Genomic DNA, 27,146 nt, shown 5'->3' with positions numbered 1-27,146 from the left:
TCAAAAAAAGGGCAATTCCCACCCTGCATTATAATTTTTTTTTTCTTTTTTCTTTTTTTTCCACTCGGCTTTAGGCAATATACTGACAAAAAGCTCAACTGAGAGATACAATTGAATCCTAGACCGGAATTTTACATGAACTATGAAAACGATACTGTAAACCAAATTACATTAATAACTGATGAGTTAAAAGCATAATATAACGATCCTAGAGTACACCTGAAACATAATATTAATTACGACCAAAGAACAGTTCTCCTGGCTTCCTTTCCTTGCTTGAAAAATGGCAGAAGCAAGCTTATGTCTGCACTCAATTTCGTGTCATCTCCGCTTAGCATATGAGCTTTTAAAGGACTGATGATGAAAACAAACGCCTTCAAGTGGTAAATATTTAAGTTCCTAACATTGGCAGGTGAAGCATCCATTCATAATTCTTATAATTTTATGATGCATTGTTCCATGGCAACAGTATAATCTTCACCGCAATGATATGTCCAGTACTTGGACTACCCAGGTCATGCATGCTATTCTACAATATAACAGAGAACTAGATCCTTGACATTATTAACTTATAAGTGATTCTCATGAGCATGTCTTTTGAGCTCCCTATCTGAATAAATGGATCGATTCTTGCAGTTTCCATCGTCCAAAGCATGGTGGTGGTTATTAGACATAGGATCGTTCCATTTCTTTCCTTCGGTGTGCCAATCAGGGGATCTTCCAGCTTTTCTCTTTCGACTATTCAAAGCTGGGGAAGCATCATCTAGCATCTCTCCTTCTTCAACTACACTCTCTGTTTTGGCCCCCCATGAAGTGTGGTTCTTGGTTCCCGCATGATGCACACTTGAAGATTCCTCACGAACCTTTCCATCATCTTGATTATCAAAAACCTTCGACCGTCTGTTTTTCTCATCCTCTGCAGCCAATTCTATACCATCTTCCAGCTCTCTCTCAATGAGATCATCTTCATCCATCACATCTTTCTTCCTGGAAATCTCCCCACGTGATTTTCTCCTTTTCTCAAGTGCTGCCTTGACTTTGTCTCTATCAATCATTTTGATAGCTTCTTTGGGTGACTGCCCAATGGGACCTTCCCGAACCTCAACATTTCGAGAAACCATAATACTAGACTTGTGAGATACACCATCGTCCCTCCATTCTCCTGCTTCCACAGTCTCACTTTTACTAGTATTCCTTTCTTTCTCTACACCAACATGCTCCACTACAGATCTTGTTATATCTGAAATATCGTTGCCATTATCCTTGTAGGGCATTTCAGGGGTATGATGACTATCTGTTAACTCTGGGTCGACCTTATAACCAGTAATGGTACTACCCCCATCCGTAGCAGTCCCATTGTTCTTACCAAGATTCTGGGCAGCTCTTTGAGTTACCCCATGATTGTCTCCATATGAATGCTCGGGTGCTGAACAAGATGACATTGGCTTTGAAGTCTGTTCCTCAGTTGTAGCTGTAGCCTTTGCTACGTTAGGATGACTTGGACCCCCAGCAGTACTTCCATCTACTTCACTTCCCTGAGCCACTGGCACGCGATTTTGCTCATATAGTTCTAGCATTTGATTGCTAACCTCTGCAAAAAAATTATAAATCAAGTGATTAGTTAGAACTCCCAGTTGCTTAACTCAGACTTCAACAAAACAGTTCAGTATGAAACAACAATATTATCATAGTTAACATTCAAATTCTGAAGCTCTATGACCCAAATCAGATGATAGTATGTCACGTTCGACATTATTCTTCACAGCAGCCAAGGAATGAAATGTGAATATCTAAAATCATCTGGTTCGATTAAGGTTGGCATCTGGACAGTTCTAAAGGGACGAGAATTACAAATATCAGAGCCACAAATGGACAAGGCTGTCATTTTAGGTCAGAGATTATCTCAATTGACAAAATGAAGGGGCACCAACCCTCCAATTGGCGAGGGGTCACGTCAAATTCTTGCCACCAAACCTTCTCCCCATCAGATGGAAGCTTCACTTTAAGAAATTTGGCAGCAAGAAAAATGGCACCTGCTGCAATGTGATGGGGCTTAAACTGCAGACAGAGTGATGTCCTCAACCTGCCCAAAGAACTAGTGTCAGGAGTTCTTTGACAAGTTTCAGAAGAGTGAATAGAGAGAAGAAACTATCTAGTAGGAACTAGTAACTACAAGATTCATGAACAGATGAAGAGCTTCATGGTCTCACCCATCATTGACAAAATTCCATGCGACTTGAGCAAGTGCATTCTGGGCAACCTTAAATTTTTTTATTGCTTCAACGAGTGGTTTGTAAGGGTGATGAATATTCAGGTCAAAAGCTAAGGTCGCAAGCACAACTCTCTCGCCAAGTAAAATTAACTCCTTCTGTTGCTCATAAACTTCCTGAAAGATTTAAAGAAAGAGATTAGAAAGAAGTGAAAAATGAAGTGTGCACATCCATGAAAGAGAACAGACATTAGGAAGACCAACTACTTGATGGGTAACTACCAATTTTGTAAGCAAGAAAATCGACAGATTTTAAACAGCATCAGTTAGAAACAACCTTCTGTTTGATCCTCTGGGCTGCACCAGGATTTTTCATGTGAATAATTTCATAGGAAACAATGATTACATCCTTTAGAGGGCGAGGCGTCTCTTCAACTTTCCCAGCAAGGAACATACAGACGGTCGCAATGGTCTGCATATCATACTAATAACATAAGTCTAAATATCCTGATAATCACTCAATAGCTCTCCATTCTTTCCTCATAAACATACACCATTTTTCATGCTAACCTTCTACATGATAAACTACGTAAATATTGGCTAATATACTCAATAAAGAACACTTGTAACCTAAATGATTTGATCATAAGCAATATACGTGGTAAACTATTTATGACACTTAAGTAATCTAAAAATAAAATTAAACAGCTAAACCATAGTAAACCATAACAACTACACAAAAGAGCAAAAGATCCTTCCTTTAAAATATTCCAACACAATAAATAGTAGTAAGTGGACTTCTTTTCCTTTTTTGAGACAGTATTACACGACAGGCATTGAAACTATAGCAAACAGCCTTGTTAGGTACTTAAGAACCTTAGAGAACCACACCCCAAAGACCAATTATTGGAATGGGAGAGCCAAGCCACTAAAGTACCACATTGGTCATTCCATTCTAACCAACGTGGGACAAAACATCTCATAACTACCTTGGTTCCTAACAAACTTTCAACAATACCCATGAGTCTGGCAAGGAGGTATTTTGGGATCATCATTCTTTTTCACTTCTAAATTATTTTGTAATTATAGTTTTAATTGTAGTTTTATCTCAAATTGTTAAGGATTGATCATTATTTTGGTAAGCCTTTGGTGTGAGGAATATCTCATCTCCCCCTCCGTTGGTTATCCCTTTTTAATAAAAACTTCATTTCTAAAACAATCTATTAAAAAAAAACTAATTAACTGACTAAATTATACACACACACACACACACAATTTTTTTAAAATATTAAAAAATAGTAAAAACTACAACCTCTTGAGATATTAGGGATTCCTTAACTGCGAAACTATGCTTCCATTTATTGTACATGATAATACATAATAAATGGATAGAAGTCTTACAACAAAATCCTATATTCATGAAAGATGGAAATTATTTGAACACTAAGGGCATTGCTACTAGTCAAATGGGGTTCAGCAAATAAAAGTTTAACAAATTTGTTTTTCGAAAATATTACAGAATTTTGTGATCAAACTGTAAATATTTAGAAAACTAACACATTTCTTTAAAAAAAAAATTTAAAAAGCAACAACTTTCATTAAGAAAAAGAAATACACGGGCAAACAAAGCCCAAAAAAAGAAGGGAGACCCCACTACAAGAAAGGCCCCAACTATACAAAATCATATCAAGAGTATAGTTACAAAAGTCGAAGCCCAATTAGAAAACTAACACTTATGTTTTTAATGTATCCACATATTAAATTTAAAAATTAATTTAAAATACAAAGTTACATTAAATTGATAGAAACAATGATGATCATACTATTTAATGTTATAAACTTATTTCAGTTTTGTTAAAATTAAATACACAACAGAAAAACTTATAAACTATATAATATTGAAAAAAAATAATAATACAAAATAGACGAAATATTCATAAATTAATTAACTATAGTTGATATTCAACCAAATATCTTATTAGTAACAATAGCTATTTTGACGTCGATTACATAAACTCATTTTTCTTTATACAAAACCTAACAACAATATTTTAAGGAAACAAACTCTCCAAGGAAAGATAAGAAGAAACAAATAACAATCAAAAAACCAACCAACAGAAAAAGAAAGGCCAAAACAGAAGCCACGAAGAAAGACTTGTACTAAACATAGATCCATAGTTTTCAACAAATTCAACAAGGCATTCATAAGATACACTTAAAAGACCGATTAAGAATTGTTTATATTTCATGACTCCATATCAATCAAACCGTCTTCACTGCTAAGACATCTGACTGCCCTATGTTACGAGTTAGTACAATAACCAATCTACTATTGTACTAACAAGGACCTAAATGGATATGTTGCCCCTACACAAGCCAGAATTAAGAAAATCCCTGATCGACTCATCATGAAAAAAATATCAGGTGCATAACTTTGTTATAATGAATCTAAACAAGAAGCATACCCTTCTGTCATTCTTTGCATGGGACTGCCGAAGAAAGAATCGATGACAGAATATTATAGCTGTGGCTATTGTTACTTGAGGCCTGCATTACATATGATTTTAGAAGCACTGGTAAATCAACAGCTATTTAAGATGATTATCCATAATAATACAATGGAATCTTATTAACTTTTTTCTTGGAAAAGTAAACGAAAGTTTTTATATACAAAATGAAAAGAGATTGATGCTCAACAATGACCATTGAGAGAGAAGAGAAACAAAACTATTGAGATACAATGAAGAGGAAACTCAAAATAAATACTCTCCCAAAACCTAGAAACCAACACCCGAAAAGTAACCTTATGCTATAGACCACAAAAACGGATGATTTGATATAAGGTCAAAACACCCCTTTTCTTTAAGTAGCTAGATTAGTTGGTTATCGTTTTGTAACTACCATCTTGTAACTAATTTCCACCTATAAATAAAGCCCCCAAGATTCTTCTGAACTAATGGCCAACCGGCGAACTGCCATTCCAACAGTGGAGCAGTGACGTGCTCAAGAACAAGAAGAGGATGGTATTCCCGTCCTCTCCAAGAACTTTCAAACACTTGTTGTCCATTGAAGTTTCTTTGGAGGGAATCCAAGAATCTCAAGAGTTCAAAATGAAAATCGATCAACAAGCTATGATGGGAGACGCAACATTGAATCCTTATTGGACTGGATCAAGAATACTGAAAACTTCTTCAACTGCATGAATACTCCTGAGTAAAAGAGGGTACACCTAGTGGCTTTGAAATTGAAAGAAGGTGTGTCGGCATGGTGGGATCAATTAGAGATGAATCAACAAAGGAATGGCAAGAGTCTTTCGATCTTGGGATAAAAATGAAGTTATTGAAGGTGTGATTTCTACGTCCGAATTATGAATAAACACTGTATAAACAAATACCAAAACTGTAGACAAGAGGGAAGATCGGTAGCTGAGTATATTGAGGAGTTTCATCATTTGGGTGCAAGAACAAACATGATGGGGAATGAACAACACTTGATAGCAAGATTTGTGGGAGGTCTACACATGGATATCAAGGAAAAGATAAAACTCCAACCTTTTAATTGGCTTTCTAAGGCAATTTCTTTTGCTGAAACAGTGGAAGAGATTAATGAATTGCACTTCAAGAATGCTTCAAGAAGAGGAACATGGGAGTCTAATTTGAACAAGAAGACAGCCGCACCAAATGCTACTAAGAACCAGCCACCCATTAAAAAAAAAGCAAGATAAAGCTAAAGGGAGTTTAATTTATGTAGCCTACTAAATGTCAGTTTTCTCTCCCTCTCTTCTCTCTCCTCTTTCATCTGTCCTCTCTCCTCTCCCCTCCTTCCTTTCAGGCTACCAGCAAATCCTCCCGGTTTTATCCCTGGCAACTGATTATTAAAGATACAATATGGAAGTAGTTAGTTGCAGATACTGCACTAGGAAAGAGGGAGATCAAGTTCATGTTGAAGATGTGGAAGCTTGCGGAATCTTGTTGGTCTCTGAAAATCAACTAGTATGTTTTTGAAAGCTGTCTCGGAATTATTCAAAGGGCCAGAGGATAGGTACTTCCTAAAGCTTGAAGATTTGGACATGTGTTAAGCTTGGTAGGGTGTTAAGCTGCGATTTCTGGCCTAAATCAGGAGGTCATTTAAATTCAAGGGTGTGTTCAGGGGAAAATAAACAGGAATGGAGGTCTTTTCTCAACATGTTGGAGAATTCTCTTCTATGGATGAATACGTCAAAACATTGGCAAGCAATACGAGAAAAGGTCAAAACAAAAGATATCAAGGATTTTGTTACAAAGAAAGGTAAGAGGAAGTTGTTGCTATAGTTCAGACTATAACAAATGCACAGATGGTCTTTCTCGTTCTTCCCCATTTTGAAGCCAGGAAAACAGAGTCAATGGGTGATTAAGATTTAAGAACACTGAAGTTATTCAAGCATCTTTGGATTGTTACTACTCTTTGCTTTCGATGATTGGAAAGAGATCCGGAAAATGCTGGAAATCTATTTTCAAGCAAAGATCATTATAAATCCTTTGTTCGACAGGAATGCTCTCATAAGTCTTGACCAAGGCTCGATCGAGGACTTCATCAGTGAGGAAGGGAAATGGCAGGTAATGGGGTCTTTTCATCTTAAATTTGAAAAATGGGATAAATAAAATCATAGTCGGCCACTTGTCACGAAAGTTTTTGGAGGCTGGTAAAGAATCAAGAACCTTCCTTTGAATTATTGGTGGAGGAAAAAGTTTGAGGCTATCGGCGATCATTTTGTGGGACTTGAGATCATTGCCACAGAAGCACTAACTCTCACAAACTGCAGTGAAGCAAGGATTCAAGTCAAACAAAATTTATGCCATTTTATGCCTTCAACAATTGAAATTACAGATTTTAATAGAGGAAATATATTCTTGAATTTTGGTGATATTGAAAGTTCGAATCAACCTAGTTCAATTAGAGGTACTCTATGATTTTAAGACTTCAAAAATCCCATTAATCAATTGAGAGTTAAGGAGGCATTGCAAGACAAAGAGGTTGATGTCTCATTTTTTCCTCTGATTTCAACGTTTAGAAATCCACCTTTGCAGCTCTCCCCAAAGCTCAAAACCCGTTCGAAGCTCTGAAACATTTTCATGATCCCTCACCAACGCCAAAGAAGAAGAAAGAGCCAATCAGGCAGGCCAAAAAAGTATTCAATGCACCGGAGAACGAAGAGTCACATTTAATGGGTTTTGATAAACCCGTTAAATCCAACTGTCTAAATAAATTTGTGGGCCCCACACCGTTTGATTCTTCTTTTAAGAATTTGGTATTTGAAGAGTCAGAAAGAAGAAATGAGACTGAAATGGCGCCTTTAATTAAATCATGAGTGGCTACGAGTCTTACTCAAGAAATATTTGCCAACTCATCGCAATCATTACAGAACTCCAAGGGTCTTCCTCTCAAAGGCTCTCCTTTAGCTAGTGTTTCCTAGTCTTCACCAAAAGTTGTGACTCTAAACAAGTTTTGTCATAGTAAAGGAAAGAAAAAAGGTTGTTCCCCAAAGTTCTTCCTAAAACATTTTATTCGGAAACAAACGTCTTTTAACAATGCCTGAACTGCTCCTTGAAAATTTGAATCCTTAGGAGCATGCTCTATCAAAGCTTCAAAGTTGGCTCCATGATGGAAACCGCCTCTTAAGCACCTCACACTCTGAAGATAATCCGTATCTTCAGGAGGTTTGCAGCTCCAAAACCCATGCATCTGCTTGTCTTAACAGGTCAGTCACCGCTTCCCCTACTCTTAAGTTTTTCAATTACTTGAGTTTCACGGACCCTAATACAAAGATCACTTTATTACGAGATTTTCCATGCCACTATGCTAGTTCTGTCAAGAAAAAGGTGAATGTAGAGCTAGGCTCACCTTTCAATGTTAGTAGCAAAGACTCAACGGGTTTGAAAAGTCCTTATGATCTTGGCTGATTGGGAAGTCGAGGGAGTGGATCTAAATGTTTTGTTTGAAGCAGATGGTGTCCCAATAGGCGATGCCCCCTATCCTCCCCTTTAAAATCATCAGATTTGCCAAAGGATCTGATGTCTATAGACAATGATTAGGCTATAATCCTGGTCTAAGCAAGCTGCCTTGTCACTTCACTTTGTTATATCTCACCAATGAAAGTAGGTTCTTAGAATACAAGAGGCCCGAAAGATCCTTCCAAGCGCATAGCTCTTAAGAAATTTCTTAAAAACCTTAATCCAGATGGGGTCATGATCCAGGAGTCTAAAATGGTCTAGGGGCAGCAGCTGAGAAAAGTTAAAACAGCAGTTAAACCTTGGCATGCTTCTTTTCAGTCTTCCCTTCAACAAAAGACATTTTGTAGAAAGACTTGCAGAATCGGTTGGTTTAAATGATGAACTGACCTTCAGATCTACTCTGCAAGCAGAATTACTGAGCATTTACAATATTGAAGAGGAACTACACTCAGAAAAGCAAACTTAATTGGCTGATTGTGGGGAATGAGAATTCTGGTTTTTTCTACCGTTTTCTAAATGCGAAAAAAAGGAGGAATCTAATTACGAAGTTGATTGATGATCAAGGAGTAGCAATGAAGTCCTTTTGGGACATTGAAAGGCTCATTTTCGGTTTCTTTGATGTTCAATACAGAAGGATCCCAAGGGACAGATTCATTCCGTTTATCACTTATTGGCCTTGTGCCACCCTAAGTCAAAATGCACTACTTGTTACCTGCTTCTCAAATGACGAAATCTGCAAACCAGTAAAGGCTCTTGGAAGGAACAAAGCTCCAAGTTCAGATGGATTTACCGCGGATTTCCTTGTTATGAATTGGCCTAAGCTCAAGTGCAGTTCTAAAAACCTGCTTGATGATTTTCACAATAATGGAAGGTCAAATGCTTGTGTCCGAGAAAACTTCATTTGTTTGATCCAAAAGAAAGAAGATGTGATTCATGTTAAAGATTTCAGACTTATCAGCCTCACTGCCCTAACCTACAAGGTGGTAGCCAACGTTTTAGCAAAACGTTTGAAACAGGTTATGGACTCAATTATAGGCCCATTCCAAAGAGCTTTCATTAAGGGAAGGCAGATTCTAGATTCGATTTTAATTGCTAATGAGGCAGTGGAAGATTATCGGGCTAAAAAAAAGGGGATGAATTCTGAAACTTGACCTCGAAAAAGCCTTTAGTAGAGTGGATTGGGGATTGCTTGAAAAGGTACTATATTGCAAAAAAATCCAACTCCAAATAGTTAGCTTGGATGTTGGGATGTTTGAAAAATCCGCATTTTTCCATATTCATCAATGGGAAATCAAAGGGCAAGATTGTGGCTTCTAGAGGCATTTGTCAAGGAGATCCCCTATCACGTTTTTTATTTCTTCTTGTGAGCAAAATTCTAGGAGCTATCATCAATAAGCTGTAAGTTAATGGGCATTATGAATGCTTCGTGGTGGGAAAGGAGAAGATCTACATCCCCATGCTCCAATACGCCGATGATACACTCTTGGTTTGCCAGTATGATGAGGATATGCTTCTCAAGCCGAAGGAGGCCATCATATTGCTTAAATGGTGTTCAAAGTAGAAAATTAGGTGGGATAAACCAGCTCTTAGTGGAGTTAATGTGGATGACGAAAATTTGTCTCAAATGGCGGGGAAATTAGGGTGTAAGGCGAAACGGCTTCCTTTTCTATACTTAGGACTTACCTTGGGATGTTATCTAAGGCAAAAGTTATTCTGGCAATGATTGACCGGGTTCATAAAAAACTAGATAGATGGAAAGGGTTTAATATTTCAAGAGGAGGAAGGCAAACTCTATGTAATTCAGTTTTGGTCAGCCTTCCCACCTATTACTTGTCTCTCTTTGCCATTCTTGACAATGTAGCTTCTTCCTTGGAAAAATTATTGAGGAACTTCTTCTAGGAAGGGCGTTCCGGATGTAAAATAAATCATTTGGTGAACTGGAAAAAGGTTACAGCTTCTCAGCTTGTTGGGTCTTGGCTTAGGAGGCATCAAAATTCAAAACACGGCTCTACTTGCTAAATGGGGCTGGAGATTCTCAATGGAAGATACCTCTATATGGAGACAAGTTATAAGAAGTATGCATAGTAAAGGGGCCTTTGATTTGCACACGGTGGGTAAATTCAATAATGGTTTGAAAAGTCCTTGGGTCAGCATTTCAAGGACTTGGAGGAAGGTAGAAGCTTTGGCTTTGTTTAAGTTGGGTAACGGAAGAAGAATTGCTTTTTGGACAGACTTATGGATCGGTCTCAATCTTCAATTCCCTAAGCTCTTCATAATTGCATTGCTGCCTAGTGGTTCAGTAGCTGCACGTTGGGACAACTCCATTATGTCTCGGTCAATTGTGTTCGAAGGCTGTTAAAAGAAGACTAATTTCCAGATCTCCAATCTCTGTTATACCTTCTCTCCTCTAAGAGGGAGATAGATTTAGAAGATAGAAAATATTGGTAAATGGATACGTCAGGTAGATTTTCAGTTAAGTCCCTTTCAATTCATCTTTCTCCATCATCCCCATTGGATAAAGGTATTTCCAAAGCTCTCTAGAAATCCAGCATCCCAAGGACAGTCAATAGTGATATGTATTATGGCTTTTGGCCTTCTAAATTGTTCCTTGATTATGCAAGATTCCCAGTAAGTGTCTTTTGCCCTCGGTGTGCTCGCTCTGTATGAAGGACAATGAGGACTGGTTGTATCTCTTTATTATTTACCCTTATTCAACCAATTGTTGGAAGAGTATACTTTCCCTTTTTGATGTGGCTTTTAACTCAAATGTCTTTTAACTGCTCAGGGGTCCGGTACTATCAAAGATACGGAGAGTACTTTGGGAGAATATGTCGAAAGCAATGCTTGCAGAAATTTGGTTTGAACGTAAACATCGAATATTTCACGACAAGACAAGGGGCTGGACTGAAACTGTGGACACTGCAAAAAGAAATGTTGCAACTTGGTGTTCTTTAAACAAGGTATTTAATGAGTGTTCCATTCAAGATTCATCTCTCAACCCAATTTAATCTGCATTCTTCAGAAGCTCAAGATACGCAAGCTTGCTGATTTATAGTGGAAAACCTCCTACTTCTATTTCTTTTGTTTTCCAAAGGAGATATTATTTTTGGGCTTGTTCTGGAACTGTTTATCTCATGTTGTTCTTTACTTTTTGATTTGTTGTTTGCCTTTCTTCGTTGTTCTGATTTAGTTAGAATTTCTATGTTTTTGGATGTACTATTGGATAGGATGATGGCATTAAGGGGGTGTCAACCTAGTCGAGATGTCTGGAGCACCTCCTAATCCTCCTTTTTTGCTCCTTTATTGTTCTTATTGTATAATTCTCTTGCACTTTGAGTTCTATTTTAACAAAGAAGCTTGTCTTCGTTTTCAGAAAGAAAAAAAAAAAAGCTAAAGTGTTGAAAGAGAGAAGATCTTGACTTCAAGAAGAAGGCTCGAAATCCATACAACTGCACTTCACTTGACAAATACTTTTGGTGTGGCCAAGGTGGGCACTTGTCAAATGCTTGTCCAAAAAGAAAACAGTGGCTTTCTTGGAAGAAGAGGAAGATCCTTGCAATTAAGAACATGGAGGATGAAACCAAATTTCTTGAACCCGATGAAGGAGATAAGCTTTCTTGCGTACTTCAAAGAGTATTGATTGCGGCAAAGGGAGGATCTCATGCTCAAAAACATTCTCTTCTCAAGACTCGATGCACAATTCATAATAAGATGTGTAATGTCATTATTGGCAGCGGTAGTAGTAAGAATTTAGCATCGAAGAAGCTTGTGACAGCCATAAACCTCAAGGTGGAACCTTATTCAAATACTTAGACGATTGGACGGATCAAGAGAGATGGAGAAGCACAAGTTAGTGAGATTTGTTCAGTTGGAAACAGCTACAAAGACCAAGTGGTGTGTGATATGCCAGAGATGGACGTTTGCCATATTTTGTTGGACGTTTGTGGTAAAATGACACCCAAACCATTCACAAGGGGCAGGAAAACACCTATGAATTCCAATGAATGGGAAAAAAAAGTTCTTTTACTACCTTTGAGCAAGAAAAATAATGGAGTCAATGGCAACAAGAATGGCAGCAATCACTTGTTTGTTATCATCGGCAGGTAAAAGTTCACTGAAGAAAAGGAAGTTGATATTCTGGGATAGTAGTCTCGAGCAACAAAGAAAAAATAGCCGACCCTACAATTCCCCAATAAGTACAAGCTTTGTTCAGAAAATTTCAGAAAAACAAGGAACCTACAAACTTGACTCCTTTGCATGATATTCAGCAGAATATTGATTTAATCCCAGAAGCTTCACTTCCTAACCTCCTTTGAGATTCTACACCGACACATTAAAGAGCTCCTCAAGAAGAGTCACATCCATCTGAGCTCGAGTCCATGTGCAGTAACAACTCTTCTTACTCCAAAGAAGGATGGTAGTTGAAGGATGTCTGTGGATAGCCGAGCAACCACAGCATTCTGAAATAATGTATCAAAACTATTGAGGGCAAGTTGATTTTAGGAGGGGTGGATTTGATGTAAGGCCAAAATGCCCCTTTTCTTCAAGTATCTACATTAGTTAGGTACCATTTTGTAACTACCATCTTATAACTAATTTTCACCTATAAATAAAGCCCCCTCTCTCCTTTTGAAGAGAGATCTCCATTGATTCATTTTCTCAAGTTTTGGTTAGTACACCAAAAACTTTAAATCCAATGCCAACAAAAAACCAACAAGCAACCGAGGAAAATAATCCTTGAAGACAAAAATAGTGAGTGTCATCCACTCCACACTTCTAAAGTCAAAGAAAACCAGCAAAACAACCCGAGTATTGTTCAACTTTTGCAGCCAAGTTTACAAATTGCTAGAGAAAACACAACTTATTTAAAGTTGAAAGGTAAGGTTTAGTCTCAAGATCACGAAAATTCTACTATTAGTTCCAATCCTAGACGAAACTACCCAACTAAACTTAATGAAAGAAGAACGAGGTAGTATTAATTTTAGTGGCAACCATCATTTTCTAATTAAAGAAAATTTGATAGGAACAATGGGAGACTTATTTGTTGAACGATTTCAGCATTCTGAAATAATGTATCAAAACTAATGCAAAGTAAGCCTCCAAAATATAATCAACATCTACTAATTGTGCTTGAGAGTATAATATCCTCACTACTTGCACTAACTACTATCTTCTGATTCTCCATTTCAATCATAGGAAGTAATGGGAGTGCCCTGTCTATCGACTAAGAATCTACTATCAAGAGACATCCACAAGATTCCTTAATGGTATTTGAATTAATCTTTAAATGTTCCTTTGCAGATGGTTGCTCTTTCTCCAAGTGTAAAAAAGAAGGATAAATTGCTTTAAAGGGTAAGGAAGTGTTTGAATCTAATATTAAGAGATGTGCACAAGATTTCTCAATGGCATTTGAATTAATCTTTAAATGCTCCTTTGCAGATGGTTTCTCTTTCTCCAAGTGTAAAAGAGAATGATAAATTGCTTTAATGGATAAAAAAGTGTGAACATTTTCTTCGACCAAATTTCATTCAATTCCTCTAGTGTTTCAGCAAAGGAAATTGCCTCAGATAGTAAACGAAATGGTTGGAATTTCACCTTTTCCTTGATGTACATACGCAAGCCTACGATGAATCTTGCAATCAAGTGTTGCTTGAACCATTACGCCTTCAGCCATAAGTTTGTAAGTCAATCTTCCTCTTGAAGTCATGAGAATCTCCTCTCACTCCATATAGATCGTTAGTCTCCTATAGTCAAGAAGTCACTTCCTTGGCCTTCCTTGCTTGAAGAATCCCAATCTGGGAATTCTTGATTCTGATCTTAAAAATTCAACTGGGGTTCTTGGAGCTGTCTGCATTGAAAATAATTGTCTTGACCTCTTTCTTGCATGGTTTCTTGTTCATTTCGACCATACCATTGGGGTTCTTGGTGTTCTTGGAGCCATCTTCATTGAAAATAATTGTCTTGACCTCTTTCTTGCATGGTTTCTTTGTTCATTTCAACCATACCTAGGTTGTCTGATACCATGCCTCTCTTCTTCCCCATTCTTGAATGAACGGGGGACAGGGGCCTTCCATGATTTTGAGGTGTTGTCGCCAGCATTTTCTACTCTTCTACTGAAGGCTTCCAGTTTCTTGCATATTATCCAACTTGTCGTGAAGATCTCCCACAGAATTTTCAACAGACAGCCAGCGTACTGTCGATGATCTTGGAGAGATAGGGTGGGGGTTTCTTCCACCTCTTGGTTTTGCACACAAGCATTTTCTTCATGCACGTGACTTTCTCTTCTTCCGGCCATCAGTCCAAGGAATCTAGGAGTGCTCTGATACCAAATTAGGTGTAATAGCAAAATCTAAATTTGAATGAAATGAGTTTCCACCTCTAATTGAGGGGAGAGGACTTTATTTATAAGACAAAGTAATTAAAATGTGTAAGAAAGTTAACAAATTCTTCATGACTAACTACTACAACAAACCTTCCCAACCAACTCTCCTAACTCTTTTTACAAGGATTTTCTCTTAGCACATCAGTCCAAGAAAAGAGATATTTTCTTTGAAATAAAGAAAAGAGGCTAATGCTCAAAAATACAAACTACCCCTTAGGGGAAAGAAAAGAAAAGAAAAGGAATAAAAGCAATACAACAAAATTATAAAGGAAACAAAAAGAATGTTTCAGTTAAAACCTATATCTTAGAATAATCTGCAAAGAGTTCAAAAGGAGAACATCATACAGAGACTTTGAGGTGAGTCAAACCGAAGTAATCGCGCAACGAAGAGACTTGTCAATTGTCATCAAAATACACAGATTCCTTTCAAACCACGTTTCAAACAGGAGAGCTTCCATTGCATTAGACCACAATATCTTAGATTTTGGCGCCAAAGGGAGGAAGACAATCATGACCCTATTAGACCACAACAACATGGCCAAATCCCCCAGAGGTGCAAGTCTAGATATGAAACAACTAGTTACCGGTTCATCCATTGCCACTTTGCCGAGAGATTTTGTAAAGCGATCTTTTCATCATTTGGATGGTATACTGCCTTCCCATGAGACATTGAAAGTGCTTTATCCTACACTCTCATTGGACACCACTTCACCAAAAACAAGAAGCTCATTTAGATGCATGTTATCCGTGCTTTCTTATGGACCGCTCGAAAAGAGTGGAACAGCTGTCTTTTCAACGACAGGGCAAGCCCTTCCAGTTGTTTTTTGTAACTCATTATCTTTCACGCTATGAGTTGGTGTAATGTTCATCCTCTTTTAAATCATACACTCTTTCTTCCCTTTTGTCCAATTGGAGATCTCTTATGTAACACCTTTGGCTCAGGCTGCAGCCCTTTTTGTAAATCTCATACATCAATGAAATTCTTTATTATCCAAAAAAAGGAGGAAGACAATCAACCATCAAATGAAGAATGCTATCCTTAAATGAATTAGAGAACACCCATTAAGCATTAAAGATCGAAAATTTTTCCACCAACGTTTACTTGAGTAAGAGCAACAAAAGAAAAAATGTTGTCGATCATCACTATTTAACATCAAAGGAGGAAAATTGATATGGATATACAGTGAGTAGGAAGCTTCTTTGTAGAACCTCAGACTAATTCAATAAACCAGTAAACATCACCCAAATAAAGAAATTAACGTGTTTGGGAGATTTAGACTTCCATAAAGATGAACCGAACTCCCTTAGCATATGTGAAGAAATAAAATTCTCCAAAGTTTTGCTAGTTGACACAAGAATTAAAACCAAGGATAAAAGCAACTTGAGAAAGGAATATTAAGAATAATCCTTCTTCCTTCAGAGAAAGGCACCTCCTCCAAGAGCTAAAAAAATTTTGTAATCTTACCTACAATAGCCTACCAAAAGGGCAAACTACGAGGATTATGACCAAAAGGACAAACTACGAGGATTATGACCAAAAGGGCAAATTACGAGGATTATGACCAAAAGGCAAAGTAAAATGAATCCTAGACTACACACTTGCACAATGGCATAAGATTGAAGCTTTGGCAGTGTATAAAGTAGGAAATGGCAGTAGAACATCTTTCTTGTCTGATCTGTGGCTGGATAAATCCTTTAAAATTCACATTCCCCAGATCGTTCAGAATTGCCTATGTCCCGGAAGGTTCTATTACTAACGCCCTTCTTTGATTTGGAATAATGCAATAAAAGCCTATTGTCTGAGAATTTTGGTTTGAAAGGAACCAACAAGTTTTCCACAATAAATCTTCCCATTGGTTAGATCGTTTTGAGCTCGCTCATTTAAACACCTCGTCTTGGTGCACGCTATCAAGGGTTTTTGAGGACTACTCAATTCAGGAGCTCAATCTGAATTGGTAGGCATTCATCCCTCCCTCCATAATAGTAGCAGAATTTATGTATTAATGTATTATTTTTTAAGTTTTGAAGTCATTTTGTACTTGTATCACTGATGGATACTTTTCTCAAGGTCTTGGTCTTATTGTTCAAGGATTGTTCTTTTGTTTTTACATGTATCTCTATCATATGCTGCAAAGGCTGTGTGATCTCAATTTTGTTGGATTGCCAACCTAGTTGTGGTGCACCTACTGATCCTAAAGTTCTTTTGCTCATTGTACTATGAGCTTTTGTCTCATTTATAGTCAATAAAAGAGACTTGTTTCCCTTTCAAAAATAAATAAATAAAAGACTACACACTTGCACAACATACTTTTAGTTTACAACGTACATAATGTTTAGGTAAAATCAAACAACAAAGCCTTACACTTTGAGCCTCATGCCCAGATCCTGCAAAAATGTGCAGTATGACTTCCTTAAATAAGTCTCCTTCTTCAAGTCAATACCATCTCTTCTTGATGGGGAATTTTCTTCAATTTCCTTTCTGGACATATACCAACGACCTGCTTCGTCTTGCTTTTCTTGAGAGTTCTTTGAGGACCCACTTTCAGATATTCTATGATGCGTAGACTCAAATGGCAGAAGTCCAGACATGTGTATCTTTCAATAATCTAAAACAGCAGCAAGTAACTGTATAGAATAATCCCCTTGAACTTATGCAGCTATTTCCTGCAGATTAAGGATGAATATTGAGGTACAACACAAAAACCTATGAATTAACATCAATTTATATTCTAGTTTTGGTTCAGTGCAGATTTGAGGACTGTTTTGAAAACTTTTTTTTTCTGTTTTCAGAAGAGTTTTAGAAATTGTCATGAAAAGTTCTTTTCTTGTCATGCCCAGACTTGCAATATCATTCATATACGAAATTTTGTTCACAGTTCCATATTGTATGGAATGAATGTCTTCGTTCATAAAAATAATAATAATACACCAAAAAATAAACAAACAAATGAATTAGAAGAAAAAAGGTCCACAGAACCCGAGAGAAACAAATTATCAACCCTCAACTCTGGCCATCTACAGTGTTCCTTTAGGTTATGATGTCATTGATACGCAATGTTACAAAAGGGGAATATCCCATCCACTGGAATTACAGAAAATAGGGAAAATGTCTTTTTTTTCTCGTGTGTGTGTGTGTGGGTGGGGGCTATGAAATGGGACATGCTCCAAAATATAAGACCTCCGAATAGGAGACAAATATAAGTGACAAAACCGACTGAAGATGATGAAGAATGAATGCCAAATAAGATGAGAAATTTTTTTTTCTTTTCTGAAACGGAGATAAGCCTCTTTATTAATGATATAATATAAGACATAAGCTCAAAGCACAAGAATGTTGTACAAAGGGCAAAAGAACTAGGGGAAAATACAAACTAAAGTGAAAACTTAGGCAACAAAAAGAAGACAACCTAAACAAACGAAGTTAAACAAAAACGCAACAAATGGAATAAAGCCTTTTCAAGATAAAACAAACTGTAGATAGCCAAAAAACAAAGCAAAACTTGACAACTCTATCAGAGGAGCCCATTCGAATATGATAGCTTGCACACCCAAAACTTCTATATGAGAGGAGAAAGAGAAGCGCGAAGAAGAAGCAATCGGCTGTCTCAAAATTGTTCTTGTCAGTGCCAACCAGAACTCAGAGAAACTCAAAAAGATCTTCCAAAACAGACACTGATTCTAAAAGAACTCCCCAGAAAATCTCCCCTTTGGCAAGCCATAGAAACGGAGACCAAAAACCACAAGGCTTAAACTCATCTCATCCTCCCATGAATGAAATTTGGGAAGGGCAACAATGGTTCAAATCTGGAGGGACTACAATGGAAGTCTAAAGGATCAACCTAAAATAATTCCGCAACCAGCAACTATTCCGCAATCCGCAATCTAAAGGTACTACAATGGATGTCTAGGGTAAGGGGCGAGTAGAAGGGGGCAGGTTTTCAAAAATTGGGTCTTCATCGCACTGTGAAAGGGCATTAACATAAGTTTCTAGAGGCTCAAAATGTTGCTCCCCTGAGCTCGGCTAACTTATCAAATTACTCCAACTCCTCACTACTAATGCTGAAAGGAGAGTCGAAAGAGGACTCCCAATTTTTTTTAGAGGGATGGAGAGGGGTTTTGCTCGGGGAGCCCCTCAATAATTTCACCTTTGAGTTGGGAAAAGAAAACTCAGCATACTTAAACTAAGTAGGATGAGAGGAATGAGAGCCTAACTTAGTAGAATGTGTTGGAACTTGCAAACAGTACAACTAATTTCCAATAAATCTCAAATAGTTTCTAAAGACTACTTGAAACTGCTGGACTGAACTGAGGGATGAGCAAAGACACGGTTTGCCTTTAACAAGTCTACAGCTTGATCTTCATGAATCTAGGCTCTTAAGGAACGCTTAACCAAGATCTTCCTCGATTTTTTCCTTGGACTGAAATACTTTGAAAACGGCTAGAGACAATGTGGGGAGAGCTTTGAAGATTTCTTACTTTTTGGTTTTAATCTTTTCTGCAAACTAGCTGATGAGTGGAGGGCAAAAGAGGATAAAGAACCTAATGATGAAGAGTTAATGGGAGCTTGGCCAGAGGAGACTTCGAAGTGCTCTGGAACACATGATGGGGAGGGGACAAAAAGCTTTGATGGCGCTGAAGGAGGCTGCCGACAATTTGAATTAGTCTGAGCATGCATATGACTTTTTGGCTTTCGGCCTTCCTTCAATGGATTATCAAACGAATTAATCAAGAAGGGATTTATTTGAATATTTAAAGGCAAAATGACTTTTGGGTTCTCATTGGGCAATGCAAAAGACTAGACCACAATTTTCTCTCCTTAATGGTTGCAACTCTTCATCTTCTTCAGACAACTTCCCTTCAAAATTGCAATTCTCTTTCAAATATATCTCGGCGTGATGAAGATTCCGGTGGGATGAGGAAGGATCCACGACCGAAAAAGCTTGCACAGTGTTACTAATGAGGTCAGCATAAGGGTCTCTTAAGAAGCTTGGCTTTGAGACGAACGTAGTAAGAAAATCCCATTCCATATATAAGACATTCAAATCTAAACCTTCATCTTCCAAAACTTTGTTAATTCATGCCAAGTCAATTGGATTTAAGAAATCCTTGATAAAAGAGGCATTTTGAATGACTAGAGGTTCTTCCATAACTTCAATATAACCAAGATTAAGATAGAAACTTCCACGAGATTCATCCTCCAATTCAATTCTTGCCAGAATAAATCCACTAAGGTTTTTCCTTACTTTAATTTTGGCTTCTGATACATTAATCATATTCAATGTGTCTAAGAATATGCTCTCGAGCTTGCTGAAGTAATTCCCAATTGCAACAAAAACATCTTTTTCCAATAATCAAGTGGTAAGTTATTAATGGATAACCATCCTCCAAAACCTCGAATAACTTCTAGTCTGCCATGTTTAAACTTGTTCCATTTTTCAAATAGAATATGAAAGGGCCCAAAATGCCACCATTTACTAGGATTCTCGATCAAATTTTCAAAATTCCCTCTCGTAAGACAGATTAAGGCCTTATCTACAAATAAAGCGTTGGTGCAAATTTTGGTTTGGATGTGTTCTTCCAAATTTTTAACAATATCCTTCCAGTCATTATAAAGAAATAGCCTGGAAATGATCCATAAACTATCGAAATCTTCCACAATAACCCCATTATTTTTGTGAACCCAGAAATAAGAGCTTTAAATATTTGAATGATGGAGATTTTGAGGCCTTGAGAATGTGCTCTGTTCTGTTGTCGTCCAAATAGAGGCCCGACAAGACAACTCTTTTGGCTTCAGAACCAGGAGGCTTTATCTACAAAAGATGCACTTTGAAACCGTGAAGGAAGTTGGGTTGGAAGACAATAGCTCGAAAATCATTTCTTATAATCCAAATTTGGTAAGAATCTTTCCAACAACTGAAGAAAGGACAACCACCCCTCTTTATCAACCCATGAAGAAACTCGAATGATTGAGCATCCACCTGAAGTAGGCCAAAAGTTGAAGGATAAGACCCATTCGTTTTCGGATCTAAGCTTTGGAAGTTTTATTCTTCCATAGTCTGGCTCCCCAAATTTCAGAAAGAAGACCGCTGACTAATTCTACAATCGCATCGAAAAAACAATTCATATGGGCTTCCAAGACGACTAGAGAACATTGAGCTTCCACATCTTCCACGTGAATGCGTTTATCATCCAACCAGACACAAAAATGCAAATGAAAAATTTTACAGCTTGCTAATTGCATTGAAATATAGATAGATCAAAGAGGACTCCGAAGAAAAAACGAGAGGTGAGGCCAAAGAATAGAAGAGGAAAGGAAGAGACATCGGAGAAATCGCCGGAAAGAAGCGGAAGTTCAAAAGAGAAGACGGCGAAAGGAAAGAGACGACAAGAGAGCAGGGAGAGGAGAAAGCATACTTACCTCTAGGAGATAGAACTTTTAAGGCATAAATTTCTCAAAATAAGACGAAAAAATCAACTAAGAAGTACAAAAACATAGAGAGAGAGAGAGCGCCCATAAGAATCTATTGGACAAACTAAACCAAAACCAACCAGACCATAATAAAGTGAATTATCAATTTATAACCCTAAACTTCCGGAATTTAACATTGAACAAATAATTGTATCAATTTAAACCTTGAACTTACGTAAGTGTTGACTTACACCCTCTACTATGTTCTACTTGGGAAGCCTCATATGAAACTTATAAATGTATCAATTAAACCCCTAAACTTCCATAGATGATTCAACTTTTTTTTATGAAAATAACCATTTTTATGGAAAAAAAAATTGAAAGAAATCACAATTCAATTTAGACTATTATTAAGAATTTTCTTTGAGAATTTTCCATACATTTACTCGAGTTATCCATTTCGTAAAACCGACATATGAAGAAGTCTACACACAATTGAGAAATAATGCATAAATGATTTTTAAAGGTAAACGTAATGAAGGTCTAAATTGATTGGCTTAAGAAAATTTAGGTGTTGAGTTAGACTCAAATATAAGTTATACACAATATTGGTCAAACAAAATTTGGAAGAGACTACAAATTGATACACTTAAGAAAGATCACGGTACAAATTGATACAAGTCTTAGTTCATGGTTTAATTTATACAACCCCTGAAGATTAGGGGTTTAAATTGATATTTGCCCAAAAAGTATCAAATTAAATTTACAAAAGAGAAAACCATCTCCAATCAGATATAAGAGTGTTCAAACTCTCAATGCTAAGAGAGGAAGGGGAACCATGTTTACACCAATAAAAGGCTAAACAAAAGAATGAGATCCACTAAAACTTCAATAGGCCTTTCCTTGTCATGAAAAATCATGTCATTCCAGTTGTTCCAAATAGCTCGTATGCTCTATTAATGCTAAGCCATGGTTTGCCACCTATATAGAAACTTGTGCAACATTTGACATCTTTGTTTATAAGAAAATAGATCATCCATTGATATGTTCAAACAGAATATAGAAGACGATGTTATCGAATAATATTAACAAAAAACCAAATTAGTTAACCAGGAAGTGGAAGACAGACTATAATTACAAATGAGAGAGACAATTAGCTCCAAGTAAGTGCCAAAAAAGAAATGTATTACAAAATATAGTTAACGTCACAGTTAAATCTGTGAAGACATGAGTGTTGCGTTCCAACCATAGGTTTTAATGACAAGCTCGAACATGATTGATGACTATGCCAAATGAGAGAGACGCCTCTTTTAGGGAGGATAAATGGTTGGGATATAGAGCCCTTCTCTCTTTTATCTCGTTTCATTTATTCTTAGTGAGAAACCACTCAATGCAAATGTGTTGCCTAATTACCTGACCTATTTGTTGCCCATTTTGGGTTTCCAGCACTCCTTGTCCAATAGTACAACATTGGGCGTTGTTGCCTTCCTAAACTTGATTGGAGAGAAAGGGTGTCCATATTTGGACATGGAGTCCATGTGACAATGTCCTTCTTATGGCTTCCCTTGTAAATCTTCCCTCCATGCTTAGTCAATCCTCTTCCCTCAAGTGATGCCTTTGCCTTGTTGTCAAAGATGAAAATTTCAAAGAAAGTTAACGATGAAAATTTCAAAGAAAGTTAACTCATTGGATCAAGTTTCAAGAAGAATGCACAACTTGATTGAGTCTTTATATTGCATTCTTTTAGCCAATTGACTGAGGACCTTGACCATATCCTTCGGAATTGTGATTTAACACAAGCAGCTTGAGGTTGCCTTGTTTAGGAATTTGACTTGAGCTTACTGGACATAAGGGTTGTTGAGAGATGATCAAGGAGTTGCTTCTCCATTATCCTTTTTGTGAGGGAGAAAGCCCTTTGTAAGAGTTCGGGGTGTGCGTTATTTAGTGCGTCATTAAGGGGGAGAGCAATAATAGAGTCAGGCCTTGAAAGGTCTTGAGAGGTCTTGGAGTGACATTGGGGCACTTATTCGATCCAACTTAACTGTAAGCTATATGGGCTAAGATGTTTTGTAACTGCCAGTTAAGTCTTATTTTGCTTGACTTGAGGCCCTCTTTCTTTTGTGACCTCTTTTTTCATACACCCTTGTATTCTTTCATATTTTTTTCTTTAATTTAGTTACTCATAACACGCACCAAAAAGAACAAGGACTATTCCTATAAGGCATGTAAAATTAGGGGGGAAAAAACACGTGCATATATTGACGAAAGACCAAGGAGAACCACGTCCAATTGGGTTCTACACTTCAACAGAATTTCATGCTCCATGTAAACGACTGTGTTTCTTCAGCTCCCTAGAAATAAGTCATTGTCTTCGAATGAACTTGAAGACTATAGGTCACGGAGGGGAAAGTTAGAGGCACAAATTCATTTAAAGTAAGCTTACCCATTAACCTACCACTTCCATCATAAGCCCTTTCAAGCTCTATACCCTTCCTCGTTTCACCTATTTTCAATAATTCCTTACCAACTACGCATAAAAATCGAAACCGGGGAAAAAAAGCAAAAGAAAAAGGAAAAAAAGCAATTGAGGAAAGCAAGAAACGGAAAAGCACAAGCTTTCGATACTTACCTTCGCGCTATTCGCCCGTGCCACGGAGCTCATTGACACCCCCAATTTCCTTAAACCAACGATAAGCACTCAAAAAATCTGCAAAACCTAAGAGCTTCCCATCCTGCCGAATAGTAGAATGATGCCATTAGAGGGGCATGGAAAGGAAACCAAGAACCCAAAAAACCAACATGAGAAGACGAAGAGAAGTTCAAAGGGATTAGAAGAACTTACAGATACGATACCGTGAGTGTGAGAACCGGCGAGGGAGAGCTTGAATTGGCAAGGGAGAGAGATTCAGAGGGAGAAGAGGAAGGAGCATGAAATTTGGGATGCTGCAGTGCTGTTTTTGTGCCCTAGCGGAGGGTTCGACGGAAGCTGACATGCGACCGTACAAAGCAAACTGATTGATGGAAAATAAATGGGAAATTATACGGTTGTTTGGTTTCAATGCTAAAGATGTCTCAAAATATGTCCAATTTCTCCATGGAACGGGCCGTGCACCTTAAAATGTACTAGAATAACATATATTACACAACCCAGATTATAAGATTTGAATTGGGTTATTTTAAAATTTTAATTGGATTGATTTTTTTTTTGGGTCGGGTCTTTGGTTGAGAAATTGAAATTTTTGGTTTAACTTAACCAAGCCGAATTAATGATATTATATATATCTATATTAAGTTTTTTTAACACCAGTGAATATTCAAATCAGCTTACACGCACTTCGACTATTCTCGCAGGACAACCCAAACCCTATAACATTTGGATGTCAAATAAACCAATAGAAAATTAATTCTTAAGTAGGTGGATACTATGGATTGAACTCATATATTTGTTTATATTAAATTTTATAATAAAATGCTTTGTGTTATGAAATAAAGAACCAAAAACTAAATAAGAACACAAAAGAAGAATAGAGAAGAGAGGAAGAAGAGAAGACAATTGAACTCAATTGTGGTGTGTCTTACAAAGGCACAACACTCCTCTATTTATAGGACATCTTATGGTATAAGTTACATTATGGAATTCAATGGGATTGATGTTACAATATGGAATTGAATGTGAGAGTTATATGAAAATTGTAACCTATGTAGTTTATGGATATCTGCATTTATAATATATCATTATATTTACAATACTTGGAATGTTTTTGTATAGTAATACTAGATATGTAACACTCCTCAAGGATTGAACCCATATATATGTTTATATTAAATTTTATAGTAAAAAATTTTGTACAAGTGATACTAGATGTTTTAGAAAATGTTGTCCAAGTATTATTATATTGATGTTGTACTTTATGGAATGTTTTTTTATGTGTGGACTTATTGAAATGATGTCATAATATTTTTAAATTTTAACAAATAATAGAAATGAGAAAAAAAATTATACAAGTCGATAACCCAACTCATATTTTTAGGGTCGGGTTAAGAATGCTTCTCGGGTCATTCAGGTTGCCAACCCTACCAACCCGAAATTTTGAGTTGGTCTCAAAATACCCCTCAAACCCAATCCATCCCAATCCATCCCAATCCATTTAGACCCTTACTTGTCCCATTAGGAGCGGAATGGGGAGGAATGGGAAAAAGATCTTGTGAGCTAAACAAGGTCGGAGAATACACCCCTCAACCCGTTCTCACTTCAATCATACTTTATTTATTTAGAATAGTTATGCAATGTTATGTTATTATTGTATAAATGATACACTTAATTTCAAGTTTGATTGTTTATTCGCTTCCTGATTTAAATTATATACGTTAATAATTTGATTTATGTTTACTTTTTCTACTGAAAAGTTGATTAGTTTTTTAGATCAAAATTTGACTAGTTTATATTTAAATTCAAATTGTGATATAAAACTAACTATAATAAACAACTTAGTGATAGATTTAATTATTTAATTAAAAAAATTTCTACATTAATGATTTAAATTATTAAATAATGGAAAAAATTCTTGTAGGAACCTGATCCCCACAAATTCCATGTGGAAATCCTTGCCCTAATCTGTGGGGATTTCATAGGGATAGGGAATGAAATGGGGAGCAATCATGATGGCCATCCGCCCTTTTAGAGATCTCTATACATGATATGCAATAAACACACCTAATGGTCCCCCAAACTAAGGTGGGTTGGAGTGGGTTATGATAACTCACTCCTTGTTTGGGCCCATGTCATGAAAATCCTACTTTTAGGATTTCCATAACACCCGATTTACCCCTACAAACTTCTTCCCATACAAAAAAAAAAAAAATAATAAGGGATATAACATGCTTTTGAGGGGTCATTTTGAAAAATGGCAAAACCACTTTTTCTTTTGATTTTTAGCAAATGACATTTTTTGCACGTGCATGGTATTTTGTAAAATATCAAAATACCCTCATTTTCAAATTGTAATTATTTTATCTCTTCAGTATAATTAATCTATGTTATGCATTCATTAGTTTTTAATTATTTTTCGACGTGGTAAAGATATAGCAACTCATATCATAATTTCTTCCTAATATATTGGGACTCAACTAATTGATTCAACATTTTAACTTAAATTAACCAAATTATTAGTTTTCATTTTGGAGAATCTCAATGATTGATTTTATATTAAAATAACATTAATTTGTTAAATCTCAAAATAACCAAATTATTATTTTGAATTTCGAGAATCTCAACCATTGATTTGTTTACCAATTACCTTACTTGAATTCAAAATAACAAAATTATTATTTTCAAAATTGGAGAATCTCAACGATAGATTTTATACCAAAATAACATTAACGGGAATCTTAAAATAACAAAATGATTATTTTGAATTTGGGAGAATCTCAACCATTGATTTTATTCCAAAATATCCTTACTCGAATTTCAAAATAACCAATTATTATTTCTTTTTGTTATGAAATATAGAACAAATAAATAACCAAAGAGAAGAATATAAACAACACAAAGAAAAAAATAGAGAAGAGAGGAAGTAGAGAAGACAATTGAACTCAATTGTGGTGTGTATACAAACGATCTCTACAACTTCTATTTATAGGATTGTGAGAATAATCTTTACAAAACCAAACATAAATAGGGGACAAGAAAGTTATGAAAATTGATGAAGGAGGTTATTGGATGAATTTGTAACCTAAAAAAGTTATGGACATCTAATAATATGTAGAATATTCATAACACCCCCTTTAGATGTCCATATTATATAAAATAAATGTCTCGTTAAAACCTTACTAGGAAAAAACCCGTTGGGAAAAATTCCTAGTGAAGAAAAAAGAGTACATCATTTTATATACTTCAATGTTGTGCTTAAGCTTTTCAAATGTCGGAGTTGGTAATTGTATTTGTAAATAAGTCTACCAGGTTGTCTTTTGAAGAATTTTGTTGAATATTGATGTCATCATTTGATGCTTTGTCTTCACATAAGAACACTATTGGTTAGTTTTATACATCATCAATATCACTGCATGATTTAAAGTAGTTGTTCTGATCTGTTTTATAAGCTGCCATAATATAAGAAATCTTCTATATGTGCTAAGTAACTCGTGTAAGATCTAAGC

The 27,146-nt window shown here is 36.4% G+C and overlaps 1 protein-coding gene across 4 annotated transcripts; it reads right to left on the bottom strand.

Annotated features, from left to right (window-relative positions):
• On the bottom strand, positions 1-24,079 carry LOC103498292 (cyclin-T1-4). 4 transcript variants are annotated; one of them, XM_008460853.3, is made up of 8 exons: positions 23,833-24,079; positions 23,620-23,722; positions 16,944-17,245; positions 4,675-4,756; positions 2,547-2,681; positions 2,211-2,386; positions 1,932-2,083; positions 1-1,591 (listed from the first exon to the last, which is right to left on the bottom strand). In XM_008460853.3, the coding sequence occupies exons 3-8, from the start codon at positions 17,168-17,170 to the stop codon at positions 570-572; spliced, it is 1,794 nt and encodes a 597-aa protein (XP_008459075.1). In that variant the 5' UTR covers positions 17,171-17,245; positions 23,620-23,722; positions 23,833-24,079; the 3' UTR covers positions 1-569. The 4 variants fall into 4 exon arrangements, with proteins under 4 accessions (XP_008459075.1, XP_050936581.1, XP_050936582.1 ...); XM_051080626.1 differs by having other exon boundaries at positions 1,445-1,591; positions 1,852-2,083; positions 23,833-24,049; XM_051080624.1 differs by lacking the exon at positions 16,944-17,245 and having other exon boundaries at positions 23,833-24,043.
• Between the last annotated feature and the right edge of the window lie 3,067 nt (positions 24,080-27,146).

Source organism: Cucumis melo, chromosome 12 (genome assembly GCF_025177605.1).
Source record: "Cucumis melo cultivar AY chromosome 12, USDA_Cmelo_AY_1.0, whole genome shotgun sequence".
Lineage (NCBI taxonomy): Eukaryota > Viridiplantae > Streptophyta > Magnoliopsida > Cucurbitales > Cucurbitaceae > Cucumis > Cucumis melo.
This window is presented reverse-complemented; position numbering and strand designations above follow the sequence as displayed.

Coding starts and splice junctions, on each gene's coding strand:
- LOC103498292 (XM_008460853.3), bottom strand. CDS start 17,170: ATGTCTGGACTTCTGCCATTTGAGTCTACGCATCATAGAATATCTGAA. Junction 4,757..16,943: donor CTGGGCATGAGGCTCAAAGT/GTAAGGCTTTGT, acceptor TATGTAATGCAG/GCCTCAAGTAACAATAGCCA. Junction 1,592..1,931: donor GACCCCTCGCCAATTGGAGG/GTTGGTGCCCCT, acceptor ATTTTTTTGCAG/AGGTTAGCAATCAAATGCTA.